Source organism: Pungitius pungitius, chromosome 4 (assembly GCF_949316345.1).
Source record: "Pungitius pungitius chromosome 4, fPunPun2.1, whole genome shotgun sequence".
NCBI classification, from domain to species: Eukaryota; Metazoa; Chordata; class Actinopteri; order Perciformes; family Gasterosteidae; genus Pungitius; species Pungitius pungitius.
In genome coordinates, this window is record NC_084903.1 from 25,313,991 (window position 1) to 25,331,216 (window position 17,226).

Sequence of the window (17,226 nt, forward strand, 5' to 3'; positions counted from 1 at the left end):
GTATTTGGTCAAATAGAAGTGGAATGCGACGAGAATGGGATTCGAACCCATGCATGCAGAGCACAATGGATTAGCAGTCCATCGCCTTAACCACGCGGCCACCTCGTCTTGTTATACAGAGCCAACATAACCCTTCACCACCATCATCTACAGCCCCTATTTACATTCTGTTGTTGTTTCCAAGCAGGGAGTTCAGGTTCAGTTTGTTCACCACCTGGACATCACAGCTGGAAAGCAGCTGGAAGCGTTGAAAAGTTCACAAACTGATGAACTAAACACATCCGAACTCAACACTGATGATGAATTGAGAGGCTGCAACTTGTTATGAGAAGATCTGTAGTGGAAAGCCGGTTAATTGAAGTCACTTCTACTGATAACTTGTGTTTAATAATCATGAGACGGCTCCCACACGTCTGCACTAGTTGTGATTTGATTCCACAGGTTGCACTTTACACAGAACGTCTTTTAAAGATAATAATAAACAGGTGAATTACAGCCACAATATCAGCCTGGTTCCTTATTGCTTAAAAGACACTAAAGTATGAGCCAGTTCTCCAAAGCGTTGCCTCCAGGAGCAGAACTGGGCCCACATTCAAACCTCTATGAGCACAAAGTCAGCCTCACACTGTGATGTGCACAACACTAGACACACGTGTGGACATCACACACAGAAGTACTTGATGATGTCACTTCCTGCAGCACTGACTGGCTCATCACCACACGTGTGTTACACACGGTCACACACAGCCGCCTCATGGTAGACCATCAGGTTTCAGCAGCATGAGATGCAGCAGGTGAGTTCACCTGTTCAACCAAGATGGAGGAGGAGAAGATCAAAGACAACCAGGATCAAATGGAACCAATGAAATGTGTCCATCTCTTGTGGACCATGTTGTGAACACGGATTCACGTGCAGCTTTTCCTGCTCCGTGTTTTCAGCTTTTCTTTAGATATTCATTTTCTTTTCTTGCTTTTTGTACTAAGATCCAATGTTTGTGTGATGCATGAACACTAAACATGTTGTTGTTTCATTGTGCGTCTGCGTGTTGACTTGTTGACTCATTTGAGTGTGTGGATGAAAATAATCTCTATTTCCATCAGTGTGCAGCATTGGTCTGGTGTGGTGTGTGATGGAAGTGTGTGTAGTGTTGTACAAAGTGTGAGCACACGTTGTGCGTTTAGTGGTGTAAATGTGGGCCATGTTTTGCACTTTGTGTACTTCACTGCCTCCAATCACTGAGAAGTAGAAGTACTAAAAGGGTTTGCAGTGTGTAACTGGTACAAACAGAATAAAGCCTGATGCAACGTGTGTTTCATGTGGTGACTAAACATGGTTTTGATGAATGATCATTAAAATGTTGATAAATGTGTAGTGTTTCATTCTGCAAAGGACTGGAGGTGTTTGGATAATTGTGTGTTCTGTCTTTAAAACTAAACCATCAAAATGGTGCTTCTGCAATCGAGGAAAACTTAAAAACCCAGCTCTTGTGTGTTGGTCCACTGCGTTCTTGTGTTTGTCAGTAACTTTAGAATTATGACAGTTTTTAACACACAAAAAGTGCACAACGTTCCCTTGATGCACCAATCGCTGGACCCAGTTTGGCCCGACTTCACACTCCCGTATCCTCATTAGACGGATTGTCCTTCTTCACACTGTGATGTCAACTACACATCACCCTGCTGTCTGCACACGACACACAACGTTCAGTTGTTGCACACACGTCTCAAGTGAAATCTCAACATCAAGCAGCAACACACAAATGTTGAAAGCAGGTTCAGCATCTTGTGTGTGAGGTTTAGAGAAAGCTGTGAGAAGGTGATGGAAGGCTTAGTCTCTGATGATATACCATGAATATTCACATATATGGATCTCTGTGTCTACGTTGTAGTCGGTGGACGTGAACATGTTTCTTCCTCCAAAGTGGGTCGTGACAGAAACACTTTAAGAACCACTGATTTCATCTAAAGACCTTTGTGATGAAAAGATATCCAGAGCTTCACGCTTGATGGAATGTTGTAACATCCATTAAACGACATTCTCCATCATTCAAGCAAATATTACTGTGTTACTAACAGATTATATTCAGCAGCCCGACTCACGGATTTGGGGGTTTTGCATTTGGAATGAAGAAATGTCTCTATAGCGCCCCCTAGAAATAGGACCTCTTAGTACCACAGTAGGACAGCTTCCCCCCCGATGCCCGACTGACTTGAAATTCACCAAGTTCACCTGTTCTCTAGAACATGTTCTACAAAAAGGTCCATCATGGCGTTTAAATGCTTCTACTTAGATTTTACGGCATTTAGAATTTAGATAAAAACACACTTTTGCCAACTCCTCCTAAACGCTGATTCTGATACTCACAAGAGTTTCTTTTGATGATTATTGGTTCAATGTCATCAGAAATCATATAAACTTGTTGATATCTTATTGTTTTCATAAGTTAGGACCAATGAGCTTCTAAGGGGCGGGGTTTAATAAGTCAACACACTTAACGTCCAAATGACCACCATCTTTGTAGCATATGTAAATATTGCCCCCTAAACTGGCCCTAATGATCAAACATGATCTAATCTGCTCCGTATGTCTCTTATGCCACGACATCCTTAACCTGTACACATCCATGTGATCATTTTAATCCTGGTCATAGCGCCACCTAGTGGCAATGAGAAGTTACCTGTTTTTTACCCTGCTCCTCACACATCAACCTGATCCCTCTCTGATGCTGTCAGACCTAAAAGAGACACGAGACCTTGATGATGTTAAAGATAAAGTTTTCAAAGCGTCGTTCCCGGCATCGCTCCATGTGGTTAACGACCACTGACTCACGGACGCGATTGTAGACGTGTGGTGCGTTTGATTTGAGGCTGGAGATGGTTTATATCTTCAACAAGTGAAAGGTGCTCAAAGTTATGGCTCACAGGTACAGAAAGATTCAAGGTGTGTAGTGAGGGAGGGACTGGACCAACACACAGGAAGTACAGGACACATAGATGATGTCACTGATGGACTCACCTGAGCAGGTGAGATCCACGGTGGAGGAAGAGGAACCTGATCTTAAACACTCCCTCAGAGCAGATCCAGACTGAACACAGTAAGAGTGAATCTCCCACACAGATCTCCATGAGGTCTCCTCTCTGTGTCTGATAGAAACAGCAGAGCCACAGTCCAGATCTCTACAGAGAACATCTGCTCCCTTCAGGTTCCATCCATAGTATTCTACTGGTCTCCATTTTCCTTGATATTTCACCTCCAGGGTTCCTTCACAGCGACTGGCTCCTCCCACCAACCTCACAGGTTCTGAACAGAAACAAGAGAGTCGTCAGTAGAAGAACAAAGTGAGTTTCAGTAGAACAGAAATGAAGCAGATCAAAGCTGCAGCTCCTCTTCTACCTGAGCAGGTGAGTCCAACAGCTTTACCAGGTGAGCAGGTGTTTCTCTCTGAGCCTGAGCTTCTACAGTCCAGGAGAGCAGACTCATGGCCTCCACACTGGAACCCTTTGGTCCACATTGGAGCCTCCACTTCTCCATAGAGCGCCCCCTGGAGGACTGAAGGAGCCCCACAGCCAAGCTCCCTACAGACCACCTCTGCACCCTGCTGGTCAAAGTCCTCTTCACACACTGAGGACCACTGGTTAGACTGGTTAGACCTCACCTCCAGTCTGCCTGAGCACAGACCAGACCCACCCACCAGCCTGATGGAGTCTGGAGAGAAGACAGAAGATGAGAGACACATTAAAGACACTATAAAGCATCTCATTAACGTTGTGTTTCTCTGAGAAGATCTGTATGGAAGTAAATCTGTGTCATCGGGGTTTGAAATAAAAAGGTGATTGAATTTCTAGCACTGAATATTTATGCATTGAAATTATGTATCTGAATGTTTAAATCACTAAAATACTGAAAAAAATTCAACCTAAAAAAAAAAACTGTTACAATATTCAACCCAAAAAATTCAGCCGTGAGACACCAACATCTGGGACACTAAGGAAGAGCAAACGATTCTAGATTCAAGATCAGGAGCGTGCGTCAAGCTGAAGGAGCGAGCACCCAAAACACCTTCGGATTGTTTCCACGTCCAATAATAACGGGGCTTTAACTCCTCTTTAATTTGGGAAGAAGAGACAGAGAGGAGTCCTTGAATTTCACCCTCCTGCACATCCAAAGCCATTGTTTACACACACACACACACACACACACACACACACACACACACACACACACAGACACACACACACACGACCCCGCCCCCCATGTCACTCACATGCTGCATTCACTGGACAGACACACAGTAGGAAACCAGAACATCAGAACATTGTCCCACACAGCAGATCACAGTGATGTCGCTACAATATAAAACTCATGGGCCGCACCAACATTAAACTTCATATTAAGGGGGGGGCACAAAATGTCGTCCAGAGGGCCGCAGGCCGCTAGTTTGAGACCCCCGCTCTAGAGGGTGAATAAGTGATTCATCCTGGATACACTACTGTCATAGATGATGTAACTGATGGACTTACCTGAGCAGGTGAGATCCAGGATGGAGGAAGAGTAAAATGATGATAAACATTCACTCAGAGCAGATCCAGACTGAACACAGTCAGAGTGAATCCACCACACAGATCTCCATGAGGACTCCTCTCTGCGTCTGATAGAAACAGCAGAGCCACAGTCCAGATGTCTACAGAGAACATCTGCCTCCTTCAGGTTCCACATAAAGCCACTTCCTGGTCTCCATTCTCCTTGATGTTTCACCTCCAGTGTTCCTTCACAGCGACTGGCTCCTCCCACCAACCTCACTGGTCAGAAACAAGTCATCAGTAAATAAATACATTTCATTTAACGTTGACCTCTGACTCCTCTTCATTGGATCTTTACTTCTCTCTTCTGTCTCTAGTTACCTGTTGATGTGGGTTTTCCTTCAGCCTGGAGTTCTGGAACCATAAACAGTGAATGTCATTAAAGTCCTGAGTATGTGATTGAGCTTGTGTACAACTTTCATCAGTTGTTACATTAATATTCATTTAAAAACAAGACTTCAGCCAATCACGGAAGAGGAGATTAAAGAGAGATGTGTGTTGTGACGAGGTGACTTTATATGTTAATATTAATCCTCATCCTGAGGGGAGGAGCTAAAAGATATACCTGTCCAAAGGTAAAAAGACATGAGGACACGTCCCAACATGTCCTCCTCCCACCGTGACACACAACAACAACAACAACAACAACAAGCATTGTGTGTCCTTCAGTGTGAGAACTTCCAGAAGAAGCAGTCCTTAGCTGAGCTGCTGTTGAAGCTTCTCTGAGTGCAGATGTTCAGCATCTCTCCCTCACATTAAGACCTTTCCTTGTCTCCTCTCCTAAACACTTGCTCCCTTTCCTTCCTTCACAGTGATTAGTGTGTAGTGGATGGACATCAAGCTGCTGACTGTATCTCCTAAGAAGCACACAGCATATTGATCATCATCACATGGGGGGGGGGCAGGATGCAGAGGTGAGGCACAGAGGTCATTGTGGAAGGTCTGGACCACAAACCCCCCCACAGCACACGGGTTCTACAGTGGAACCTTCTCTCTCAGTCTGGTTCTCTTGTTTCTGTGAGTTCTGTAGAATGTAATCTGTTGTCATGACAACAACGTCTCGTATTAATACACAACTACGTGAACAAAATGACTGGTGACTTCTTTCTTTGACCCATGAGTCACTGGGAGCGTTTACCCACAATGCATTAGTGCAAAGACGGGCCTCAACTCAATATGGGTTCTTGTGGGAGCCAAATATCCCAGAATGCATTTCACCTCAGCAACAGGCATCGACGACAGGGAAAATAAATAAATAAATAAATAAATACTACTAACGTTATATTTTAGTCACAGAATGTAATTTCAGGACTTTTTCAGAGGAAAAGTTTGTTGTTTAAGCAACATTTCTGTGATTGGTTTGTCAACATTAAGCCTTTTTCACAAGGACACACACACTCACACACACTTACATACACACACACACATGCTCGCACACGCACACACACATACACACACACACACATGCTCGCACACACACACACATTGTTGCTTAATTATTGCACAGCGACCAACAATAAAAACACACACTGCTGAACATGAAGGCCTTCATTCAGACACATTGATCCATTCAATATGAAGCTATAAATAGATTATTGGAACATAGAATCCACCCGTCGTCTTATTGGTGAAAACATCGACCACAGCGTGTAAAACGGGTCTAAAGTCAGTGACGTCATTTTGACTTTGAATTTGGCGGCGATTCCGTTTCCAACGTAGCTGGTGAAGTGACGTCATGTGTGGATTTTAATTGGTCCATGTTTGATACGTAACGTAGAGGATTACTGCCATCACCTGTTTACGCTTAAAGGCACAGCAGAGTTGTGCTTTTTGACAAACATGTTGAAATGTTCAGGTTCAAAGTGCTCAAAAACTCACCTGAACTTTAGTGGACGTATATGCTGACATTTACACTATTAAACAAGTAACTGTAATACAGACCATGAAGTGTGTGTGTTCAGGACAAAAGTGAAAATATAAGAATCCACACTGATTAGAGAAGGATGACTTCATAGAAACAGCATCAATTTAACTTGAATGTTCAGGACACGTCGTCACGTTTATGAACAAGAGCAGACTTTAGTGTTGTTTGATTCCAACACGCGGCTGGTAGAGGACATACAGTCAATAATGATGTGTCTGTTTGTCTTAAATGTCCATCAGAAAGACCTGAATGAAGCTCATCGTCTCTGAAGCAGAGTCCTACCTGAGCTCCATAGCAACAGCAGCAGCATCAACAGGTGATCCATGACGACCAGGTAGACGTCTGTCTCTGTGCGTCTGTCTCTGTGCGTCTGTCTCTGTGCGTCTGTCTCTCTGCGTCTGTCTCTCTGCGTCTGTCTCTCTGCGTCTGTCTCTCTGCGTCTGTCTCTGTGCGTCTGTCTCTGTGCGTCTGTCTCTCTGCGTCTGTCTCTCTGCGTCTGTCTCTGTGCGTCTGTCTCTGTGCGTCTGTCTCTGTGCGTCTGTCTCTGTGCGTCTGTCTCTGTGCGTCTGTCTCTCTGCGTCTGTCTCTGTGCGTCTGTCTCTGTGCGTCTGTCTCTCTGCGTCTGTCTCTCTGCGTCTGTCTCTGTGCGTCTGTCTCTGTGCGTCTGTCTCTGTGCGTCTGTCTCTGTGCGTCTGTCTCTGTGCGTCTGTCTCTGTGCGTCTGTCTCTCTGCGTCTGTCTCTGTGCGTCTGTCTCTGTGCGTCTGTCTCTGTGCGTCTGTCTCTGTGCGTCTGTCTCTGTGCGTCTGTCTCTCTGCGTCTGTCTCTCTGCGTCTGTCTCTGTGCGTCTGTCTCTGTGCGTCTGTCTCTGTGCGTCTGTCTCTGTGCGTCTGTCTCTGTGCGTCTGTCTCTCTGCGTCTGTCTCTGTGCGTCTGTCTCTGTGCGTCTGTCTCTGTGCGTCTGTCTCTCTGCGTCTGTCTCTCTGCGTCTGTCTCTGTGCGTCTGTCTCTGTGCGTCTGTCTCTGTGCGTCTGTCTCTGTGCGTCTGTCTCTCTGCGTCTGTCTCTCTGCGTCTGTCTCTGTGCGTCTGTCTCTCTGCGTCTGTCTCTGTGCGTCTGTCTCTCTGCGTCTGTCTCTGTGCGTCTGTCTCTCTGCGTCTCTCTGATGGTCTCGTGTTGTGTCCTCAGTTTATCTCCTCATACCAGAAGAGGAGGAGCTTTGCTGATACTGGTCTTTAGTTTTTAGATCTTATTCACACGCCTCTTATGCGTTTCTGTCAAACTGATTATTTGCCCTATATTATTATTATAGGACTGTTTCCACGACAACCAGAGATGTTCCTATGAGATTAATGCCATTAGTCCCCCCTTTCTCTCAACATCAATATCTCTCTCTCTCTCTTTCTCTATATATATAAATATATATATATATATATAGATATATCAACGAGACTTCATTATATTTCAATAAATAAATAAATCATATTTCTCACATTTGAGTTGAGGTCCATGTGAGAGCTGGAGGTGGACCAAGGTCTCACTAGCTGCAGGGATGGAGAGGAGAGGCCTTGGTTTGCAGCTGAAGTAGCAGCGCCCTGTTCTACAAGAAGGCCCCACTAACAGTGAGCTGATGAGTTCCTTTAGTGAGGATTCACTCTAAATAAGAGTTCATCCTCATGAAGACAAAGGAAGACACCCTGGGACCAGAAGGAAGGAGAAGAGGAGCAAGTAGTAGGACTCAAAGACATCTAAAGGCCTCACTGAGCTTGTGTGGAAGACACTAAGAACCCAAGTAGTGATTTGACCTCAACAGGGTCCCCACCACAGGGTCACTAATGGTTGTGCTTCATGTGTTTAGTTCACACAGATCTCATGGGATGTATTAATCACCTCCTCTTCTTCTGTCCATCTGCTTATTGTTCATAGTTAGATGTGTAGATGTTGAGGATGGTCTGCAGGCTTCATGATGGTGAACATGAAGGAAGGAGGGAATGGAACCTGATTCCTTCATCTCACAACCTAATGAGCACAATCGGACCCTGATGCACAGAAACACTGTTATAATGGAGTAAATGACATTACAGAGCACAGATGCTGGGCTCTCCATCACATGACCAAAGCACTAGAACATGAGGTGGAACAGGGAACACGTGTTGATGGGTCACTTTGCTGCTGTTTCCCTACTGATCAACATCAGAGTCCTTCTTAGCTTGTGTTACTTTACTAATGAAGAGAAGGACTTTAGTGTTTCACAACCTGAACTGCAGTTCTGTGAAACGGATCATATCTCATTTTACAAGAAGCTGCTGACCGCCTAAAGATTAGAGGCCCGTTTCCATGACGACCAGAGATGTTCCTATGAGATGGATGGTATCAGTAAGTAGCTGTAACAGCATCAGCTGCAGCTACTTCCTGCTTCTACTTTAACTGATCCAATCACAGGATGTTTTTCGTCTTTTTGGCACTAAAAATGTAACACATGATAAAAAGTCTTAAACTACAATATGGACATTTATTTGTGGGGATAAAGAGGAACCACAGTGAGTGCTGTGATGTGTTAAAATGAGTTTATATGTTACTGGTGAATAAATATGTCAATATTAAAAAGCAAAAAAAAGTTTGTTTCCAAAAAAAAATCCCTTTAAATGCTGTAAAACATTGAGGCACGAGGCAGAAAGCACATGCACGTGATGTGTCCCTGTGTGTGGACAGTGCACGTGTCTCACGGTGACACAGTGAGGATAAACTACTCTAGAGGAGGCTTTTGTGAAGGCCTCACTGCCCGACACGGGAAAGTCAAATCATGTGTTTTTGTCTTCCTCGGGTTGCCGTAGGCCGATCTGCTTCATTCCACCACTCGCCTGAGTCGTCTGATCTCACTGAATACGACCAAGTGACAGCTTCCCCACACACTCACTACACTAAATGTCCATGCTCCATGTTTCTGATTGGCTGCCAACATTGACTAGAGTCATTTGCATGTCATTTTTAAATCTTTTACTAAAATGTATCATTATATATACTTTATTATACACTATAAGACACTCTTGTTTAGCATAGTTTAACATGAACTGTATCACTACATTCAGGGTCATCTGCTGATGAAGCTGCAGGAGGTTTTCAGCTCTGAACCCATTGGTCCATGTGACCGTCAATCAGCTGATCAACATCTCTGTGAGCTCATCCAGCCTCCTTCCTGTGTGAGTGTAGAGCAGGAAAGTACCAGAACAAGAACTAAGAAGAGTTTCTCAAGAAAAGTTTAACACATCAACAAATGTTTCTTTATGGAAAACATGTTTGTATTTTAACATGAAAATAAACTTTTGACATTTCAGTTTGGAATTCTTATTTTTCAGTGGGTTTTAAACATTTATGTCATTTATATGTACCTTTCTGAATGAAGCATTGAATCCAGAATCATCTTCATCTCATGAAGTGTTCTAAATGAGAAGCTCCCACATGTTGAAATGACCTCAGCGCCTCAGGCAGAAAAACAGCTGATGACGCAAGCAGGAAGTCCCTGGGGGGTCAGGGTTTAAGGCCTGAGGGTTTGTACCTGGGGGGGTCAGGGTTTAAGGCCCGAGGGTTTGTCCCTGGGGGGGTCAGGGTTTAAGGCCTGAGGGTTTGTCCCTGGGGGGGTCAGGGTTTAAGGCCTAAGGGTTTGTCCCTGGGGGGTCAGGGATTAAGGCCCGAGGGTTTGTCCCTGGGGGGTCAGGGTTTAAGGCCCGAGGGTTTGTCCCTGGGGGGTCAGGGTTTAAGGCCCGAGGGTTTGTCCCTGGGGGGTCAGGGTTTAAGGCCTGAGGGTTTGTACCTGGGGGGGTCAGGGTTTAAGGCCCGAGGGTTTGTCCCTGGGGGGGTCAGGGTTTAAGGCCTGAGGGTTTGTCCCTGGGGGGGTCAGGGTTTAAGGCCTGAGGGTTTGTCCCTGGGGGGGTCAGGGTTTAAGGCCTAAGGGTTTGTCCCTGGGGGGTCAGGGATTAAGGCCCGAGGGTTTGTCCCTGGGGGGTCAGGGTTTAAGGCCCGAGGGTTTGTCCCTGGGGGGTCAGGGTTTAAGGCCCGAGGGTTTGTCCCTGGGGGGTCAGGGTTTAAGGCCCGAGGGTTTGTCCCTGGGGGGTCAGGGATTAAGGCCTGAGGGTGATTCAAGGCTTCTGGGAGGCTTTGGGATTCTGTTTCATTCTTTGAAACATTCTGATGAAGCTCAAAATAAAACCTGTAACCGTGGCGCCGGGTGAGGGGGGCTGGTGTTGCCGTGGTAACCACAGACTCAGCTTGCAATCTGACACACAGCCGTGAAAACGAAAGAGCAGAAGGTTCTGGACATCGTGCTGCAGGCTCTCGATGTTCTGGTGTCTTTGAGCCTTCGGACTGAACCCGTCTGCAAATGAGGACGCGACCTCTGGACCGGACCGGGACCGCTCTGTGCCTCGGACTGGTCCTGACCCATTTGGTTGGAGAAGGTGCGTTCAATGACTCAAAGAAGAATGGGGCTTAACATGTTTAATATCTGACCTCTTGAGATCAAAGTGACTGTGATGATGTTATTCTGTTAAACAATAAAGACGAGAGGAAACATTCATCTCAGTACATTTACTTAAGGTACTTTATACTTTTTATCGTATACAACGTCCTACTTTCTAACTATAGTACTTTCACTTCACTACATCTTACAGGTACACGTTTGACTTTTAAGTGAACTACATCTCGGAGGTACATGTTGTATGAGTGTTTTTGCCCCCTTTCTGTGGGAGAAGTGGAGTCACGTAGTCTTTTTTGGACCAGGACTGGGGGGCAGACTGAGTGCTGTGGACAGAGACGCTACCCCTTTGGTCCACAGGGGGCAGCAGAACCAACACAACATGTACAAGTACATTCAGCTGGTTTTCTTCAGTGAGGTTTTACACGTAGGATTTATTTGAGGGGTAACTATTCACACGCTTGGCCTCCCCATGGAGAGAGGCTGCATAGTTTGAGCGGGTTCCGTGTGTGTGACCTCTGGCGGTGACCTCTGCCCCCCCCCCCCGTCCCCGCAGGCGGCGCAGTGCGAGTGCTCTGCTGGCCCGGGCAGCCGGCGGCTCTGCCGTGCTCGTACCACTACGAGGACCACGCTCGCGTCTCCCAGCTGTCCGTTCAGTGGAGGAGCCCCCGCGACCGGCTGCTCTGCCACTACATCAAACACAAGGCCTACCGCAACTGCACGGCGGGGTACGGCGTGGCCTACCGGCCCGGCAGCATCACGCTCACCATCCAAAGCGTGGGCGCGCAGGACTTCGGGGCCCACGTCTGTTCCGTGAGCAAAGCGCACGAGTTCTCCGATTTCAGCGTGGAGCTGGCCAGGATGTCAGGTGAGTGAGTGACGGGTGAGGGGGCGGGACCTCAGTGCAGGACTGAGCTAACGGGAGATGTTTTTTTTTTGTTTAGATCCGGTCACTTTGGCACCAAACGGTGGAGGGAACCGGTCAGGTGAGTTTACGTGACGTATAGAGCAAGCATGTCGGTAGGAAAGGTGCATTTCAACACATCTCACCTAGGGCCAAAGGTCCATATCACGGTATTAAGAAACATTGTGACGGTATCCCGGTATTTCACTGATTAGCTTTTTCAAGTAAACACATTAATTCATTGACCCCCCCATTGTTAAAAAGTTATAACCATGACTCAATCTCAGGGGCGCTCTGTATTGACATGTGCCTGTTAGGGTTAGCAGAGCAATTTGAGTTGTTATGGCCTAACAGCGGTATGACTCTACATCTGTGTAGTGACCAGCAGGGGGCGACTCCTCTGCTCCTATAGACGTCTATGAGGAAATGACTCTACTTCTGTGTAGTGACCAGCAGGGGGCGACTCTTCTGCTCCTATAGACGTCTATGAGGAAATGACTCTACTTCTGTGTAGTGACCAGCAGGGGGCGACTCCTCTGCTCCCATAGACGTCTATGAGGAAATGACTCTACTTCTGTGTAGTGACCAGCAGGGGGCGACTCGTCTGCTCCCATAGACATCTATGAGGAAATGACTCTACTTCTGTGTAGTGACCAGCAGGGGGCGACTCCTCTGCTCCCATAGACGTCTATGAGGAAATGACTCTACTTCTGTGTAGTGACCAGCAGGGGGCGACTCCTCTGCTCCCATAGACGTCTATGAGGAAATGACTCTACTTCTGTGTAGTGACCAGCAGGGGGCGACTCCTCTGCTCCCATAGACGTCTATGAGGAAATGACTCTACATCTGTGTAGTGACCAGCAGGGGGCGACTCCTCTGCTCCCATAGACGTCTATGAGGAAATGACTCTACTTCTGTGTAGTGACCAGCAGGGGGCGACTCCTCTGCTCCCATAGACTTCTATGAGGAAATGACTCTACTTCTGTGTAGTGACCAGCAGGGGGCGACTCCTCTGCTCCCATAGACGTCTATGAGGAAATGACTCTACTTCTGTGTAGTGACCAGCAGGGGGCGACTCCTCTGCTCCCATAGACGTCTATGAGGAAATGACTCTACTTCTGTGTAGTGACCAGCAGGGGGCGACTCCTCTGCTCCCATAGACGTCTATGACGGTCCATTTAGAGTCAAACAGACCATAAAGAGGGGATTTTTTAGGGCGTGGCCTAGCGCTGATTGACAGGTCTCTAACAAAAATTCTTATGAGATTTGAGTTAATATTCCTAAAATATTCAAACAAGTGACAGTTGTTTATAAAGTGAACTTAACGTGAACAAACTAAATGAAAATGGGCCTTTTTGTCTTTTCAGGTCCCACCTGGATGAACCTGCTCATCTTGGTTGTTTGCATGAAGAAATTAAGAGAATAGAAATAGAAAAATATTCACAGTATTTATTTGATGAAGTTTCAAGCAGCTGCAGAAAATGAGGCTTCAGTTATATAAAATGATATAACTGATAAAATTAAAAATAAACAATGTAAATCTAAACAGAAGCTACATGTCTTGAATAAATAAACCTGTGTGTGTGTGTGTGTGTGTGTGTGTGTGTGTGTGTGTGTGTGTGTGTGCGATTTATGGACTGTGAAAAAAAACGATACCGTTCAAAGTGACAATAAATCTAATCAGGGCTCAATATTCTGTCCAACGTTGAACACCCTGAGAAGTGAAACAGCTTCTTCATCAACATCAGGAACTCTGAGTTTACACTGAACCTGCTTCTTGAAACGGACCCCTGGGGGTCTTTGTGTTTTTGAGCGATCTGATTGGCTGGTGCCTGTTCTGTCGTATTTGGATGAACGCTGTGAGTGAACCGGTGCTCAGATTAACTTCTGTCTCATCAACCAATTATGTTGGGACCCCCTGTTGACCTCTGACCTCTGAGCAAGAATATTATGCAGCTGTAGACACAACACAGGGGTCTGTGGGCCTGAAGGAGTTTATGCAGCCATGTGACTGAAACTAAGGATTAAAATGACTAAATTTGACTAAAACTAATTTGCATTTGAGGCTAAGACATTAATAAAAAATAGGTGCCAAAATGAACACTGCATTAAACAAACAATGATGTCACTTCCTGTATGAAGAGAGACAAAATCTACTGAATTTAAGTGTCTCGAAGGATCCAAACCCAGTTGCTCCTCATTAAAGATGAAATGTGACGTTCTGACAAAGCGACCCGACACACAGCCTCAGTTATGCAGCATTTATTGTTGTTGTTTTTAATGCTTCTGGAAACAATAAATATGGATATTATGCAAAACATTTGCCCAATGAAGCATTTTACACAATGTACAACATTCTTCCTCCGGCCTCTTGCTCGATTATTTTACACACATTTCCCAAAGGAATAAACGCCCCCCCGTGCAGAAACATGGGATGTGAAGTCCAATGAACAGTAAACACACTCCTTATTTAAAACCACTGATGAACCACCGGGGAAAGGAAGCTGTGCTGAAAGTACATAAAGGGATTCTTTTAAAAAGTGTGCGTCAGTAGTCCGTGTCGGAGCCGTCCGCGTTGTCCACGTTGCGGGACAGCATGTAGTTGTCCATGTCGATGGAGCGGCAGTTGTTGATGGCGTAGCGGAGCCGCTCGGCCATCACGGCCTGGCTGGAGTACGGAGGCAGACGCAGCTGGAAGAAGCAGGTCTGAGAGGTGGGGAGGCTGTCGTAGGGCTGGGGGGGGCACACAGACACACACACACACAGTAAAGTCACCAAGGTCAAAGCGATGATGTCACAAGCTCCTCTGAAGGCTCTGTGAGACTCACCCGGTCCACCTTCATGATCTGGAACCTCTGGGAGATGTCGGCGGTGTTGGCGGGCAGCCGGGAGCGGCCGGACACGAAGCGCATGAAGAGGACCCGCTCCTCGTTGGAGAACTCCTCCAGCGTCTGCCAGAACCACTGCACCAGGGAGTGCTGCTCCTCCACCTCCCGGTACCGCACCACCTTCTTCAGCACCTCGCAGCAGATCTCCGGCATCCCGCACACCATCTGCTCCAGATGACGGGCCGTCAGCAGCGAGAGCAGCGGCACCGGCACGATCCACGACATGCCCTCCCGCACCGCCGCCACCTGGGGGGGGGGGGGGGGGGGGGGCGAGGACAAGAGGACAAGAGGAGACGGTTTCTGTCTGACATCAGGAATCAGGAAACGTTTATTGCCATAATATGTTGTACATACATGGAAGTTCATGAAGATCTGTCAGAACTTCATTCATCCACAAGAAATACTGACAGTACCAGTCAGTACCTGTGGTTTCACAGTACTTGTACACCAGTCAGTACGTGTGGTTTCACAGTACTTGTACACCAGTCAGTACCTGTGGTTTCACAGTACTTGTACACCAGTCAGTACCTGTGGTTTCACAGTACTTGTACACCAGTCAGTACGTGTGGTTTCACAGTACTTGTACACCACTCAGTACCTGTCGGTCGATCTCGTGCAGCCGGTACTCGATGGCTCGCTCCACGTACTCCTTCCTGTTGGAGAAGGACAGCGGGATGCTGGTTCCTCCTGGGATGATGGGCACCATCTTCCCATCCGCACTCTGCCCCACGAAGGAGTCCAGAGGAATCATCTGCTGGGGGGAGGGGGATTATTATTGTGTCTGTGTTATGACTCCCCACCACAAGGGGGCGTACTCTGTGAACTAGGCTACTTTATTACCTTTATAAATAAGCTGTAAGGAAGAAACTTTACTTTCTAAAGCAGAAAGTTACAAACATCCCAATAAACTGAAATCTCTGATACAGATTTCTAAGGAGAGCTGCAGATGTTTCATGTGGTCACATGTTGTCCACATGTCCACTTGTCCTCGCCTCATGAGTTCCCCACCTCGTGGAAGTTCTCCTCGGTGATGCCGCTGTCTTCAATGTGAAGAATGCTCTTGAGCGTCTGCACGTACAGGAGGTCCACCTCCTCCAGGTCGTCCAGCGTCAGCGGGATGCAGCACAGCTGCTTCCACACCAGCGGGGCCAGGTGGAGGTCCAGGGGCTTCTTGGTGCGGATGGCCACGCCCATCAGGATGCCCAGGAACCGGAACTGGACCATGTGCTCGTCCAGGCAGGAGGACGGGTTGAAGAGGAACCTGAGCGGGGCGAGGGGGGGTGGGGGGGGCGTGTTACCACGGAGACAGACTTTAACCTCCAAGGTGAGGACACGTGAGATATTTTATTCTAACACATCTCAATAAATAGTTGTATAGAAGTCTTGTCCGTGTTTCCATGGACACATTTAGCTTTGTTTGGTAAACAATCGGCTTGTGGGCGGCGCCTCGTCAGGATGGAACCTGCTTCTGACTCGTTTCATGGGTCTAAAAGGTTTGCGCGTGTTGCAAAGCGATTCAAAATAAGTTGCATATTAAAATATCACTTTGGGAGGTTTGATCAATAAATCTCTCCGTTCCCCCCCCCTCTCTCTTTGTGACGCCTCACCGGTCTCTGTTGTATCCGACCTCGGCCGTGGCGTTGGGGGAGGGGATCAGGAGGTCCACCACGCCCGTCTCCAGCTCCTACCGAGGACAGAACGCAGCCGTCAACACGCATCCGGTGGAGTGGTGCTGGGGGGGGGGGGGGAATCGTCACGGTAACGGGCCTACCTGGCACATCTCTGTGATGGTGTCGTCGAACACCCCCCCCGCGTCGTCGGCCCCCTCGCCCACCAGCTTCACCTTCCAGGCGCGGGAGGGCAGGCGCAGGTCGGAGGCGTTGAGCTTCACCACCTGACGGGCGATCTGCACGAAGATGGGTTTGCACTTCCGCCCCCTGGGGGGTTAAAGAGGGAGCAGGTTTCAGCTCCTCTGGGGATCAAGAGTGGTGACATCTTTCTAGATGTGATTAGTGCGTAGATCATCAAACCATGATGAAAGCCCCTCGCTGGGGACCCCCACAGGAAGGAGGCACTGACCGCGTGGAGATGCGTTTGACGGTGATCTGGGGCCCGTAGTTCTTGCCCTGCACCATGGTCTTGCCTATGGAGCGCACCATGGGCAGCGTGTAGACGCGGGGGGCCAACAGGGGCCTCAGCTGGCCCTGCACGATCCCCCAGGTGCCGGCGTTGTAGTGCGACGTGCAGCTCTGCGCCGGAAGAATTCACCGTCAACACAAACAGGAAGCAGCACGGGAGGCCCCGCCCACAGCCGGCGTGCTGAGCCCTCACCTGGTTGTTGGGGCTGAGGTTGAGAAGCCTCCACGAGGAGTACATGAGGTCAGAGAAGTGGTAGAGGAGGCGCAGGCGAGCCCTCACCGCCTCCATGCTGACCTCCTTCAGCCCGCTGTACTGCGGAGGAA

At 47.6% G+C, this 17,226-nt stretch overlaps 2 protein-coding genes and 1 non-coding gene across 3 annotated transcripts in view; all 3 read right to left on the reverse strand.

The window, feature by feature from the left end:
• Positions 1–26: 26 nt before the first annotated feature.
• trnas-gcu (transfer RNA serine (anticodon GCU)) lies at positions 27–108 on the reverse strand. The gene has a single exon. It is a non-coding gene; the product is annotated as a tRNA-Ser (tRNA).
• A 2,915-nt stretch (positions 109–3,023) lies between these two features.
• LOC134127325 (antigen WC1.1-like) lies at positions 3,024–4,789 on the reverse strand (the record flags this gene model as incomplete). The annotated part of the gene is made up of 3 exons (XM_062561979.1): positions 3,024–3,301; positions 3,395–3,709; positions 4,696–4,789. Coding segments are annotated over 3 exons (687 nt in total), but the record flags the coding sequence as incomplete, so codon positions are not given.
• A 9,333-nt stretch (positions 4,790–14,122) lies between these two features.
• The window catches only part of herc1 (HECT and RLD domain containing E3 ubiquitin protein ligase family member 1), a 38,785-nt gene continuing 35,681 nt past the window's right edge, over positions 14,123–17,226 (reverse strand). The window contains 8 exon segments of the mRNA XM_037484041.2: positions 14,123–14,609; positions 14,705–15,010; positions 15,363–15,515; positions 15,773–16,025; positions 16,372–16,448; positions 16,536–16,701; positions 16,844–17,013; positions 17,096–17,226. The exon segment at positions 17,096–17,226 is cut by the window's right edge and continues 39 nt beyond it. Coding sequence (XP_037339938.2) covers positions 14,424–14,609; positions 14,705–15,010; positions 15,363–15,515; positions 15,773–16,025; positions 16,372–16,448; positions 16,536–16,701; positions 16,844–17,013; positions 17,096–17,226 — 1,442 coding nt within the window. The 3' untranslated portion in view covers positions 14,123–14,423.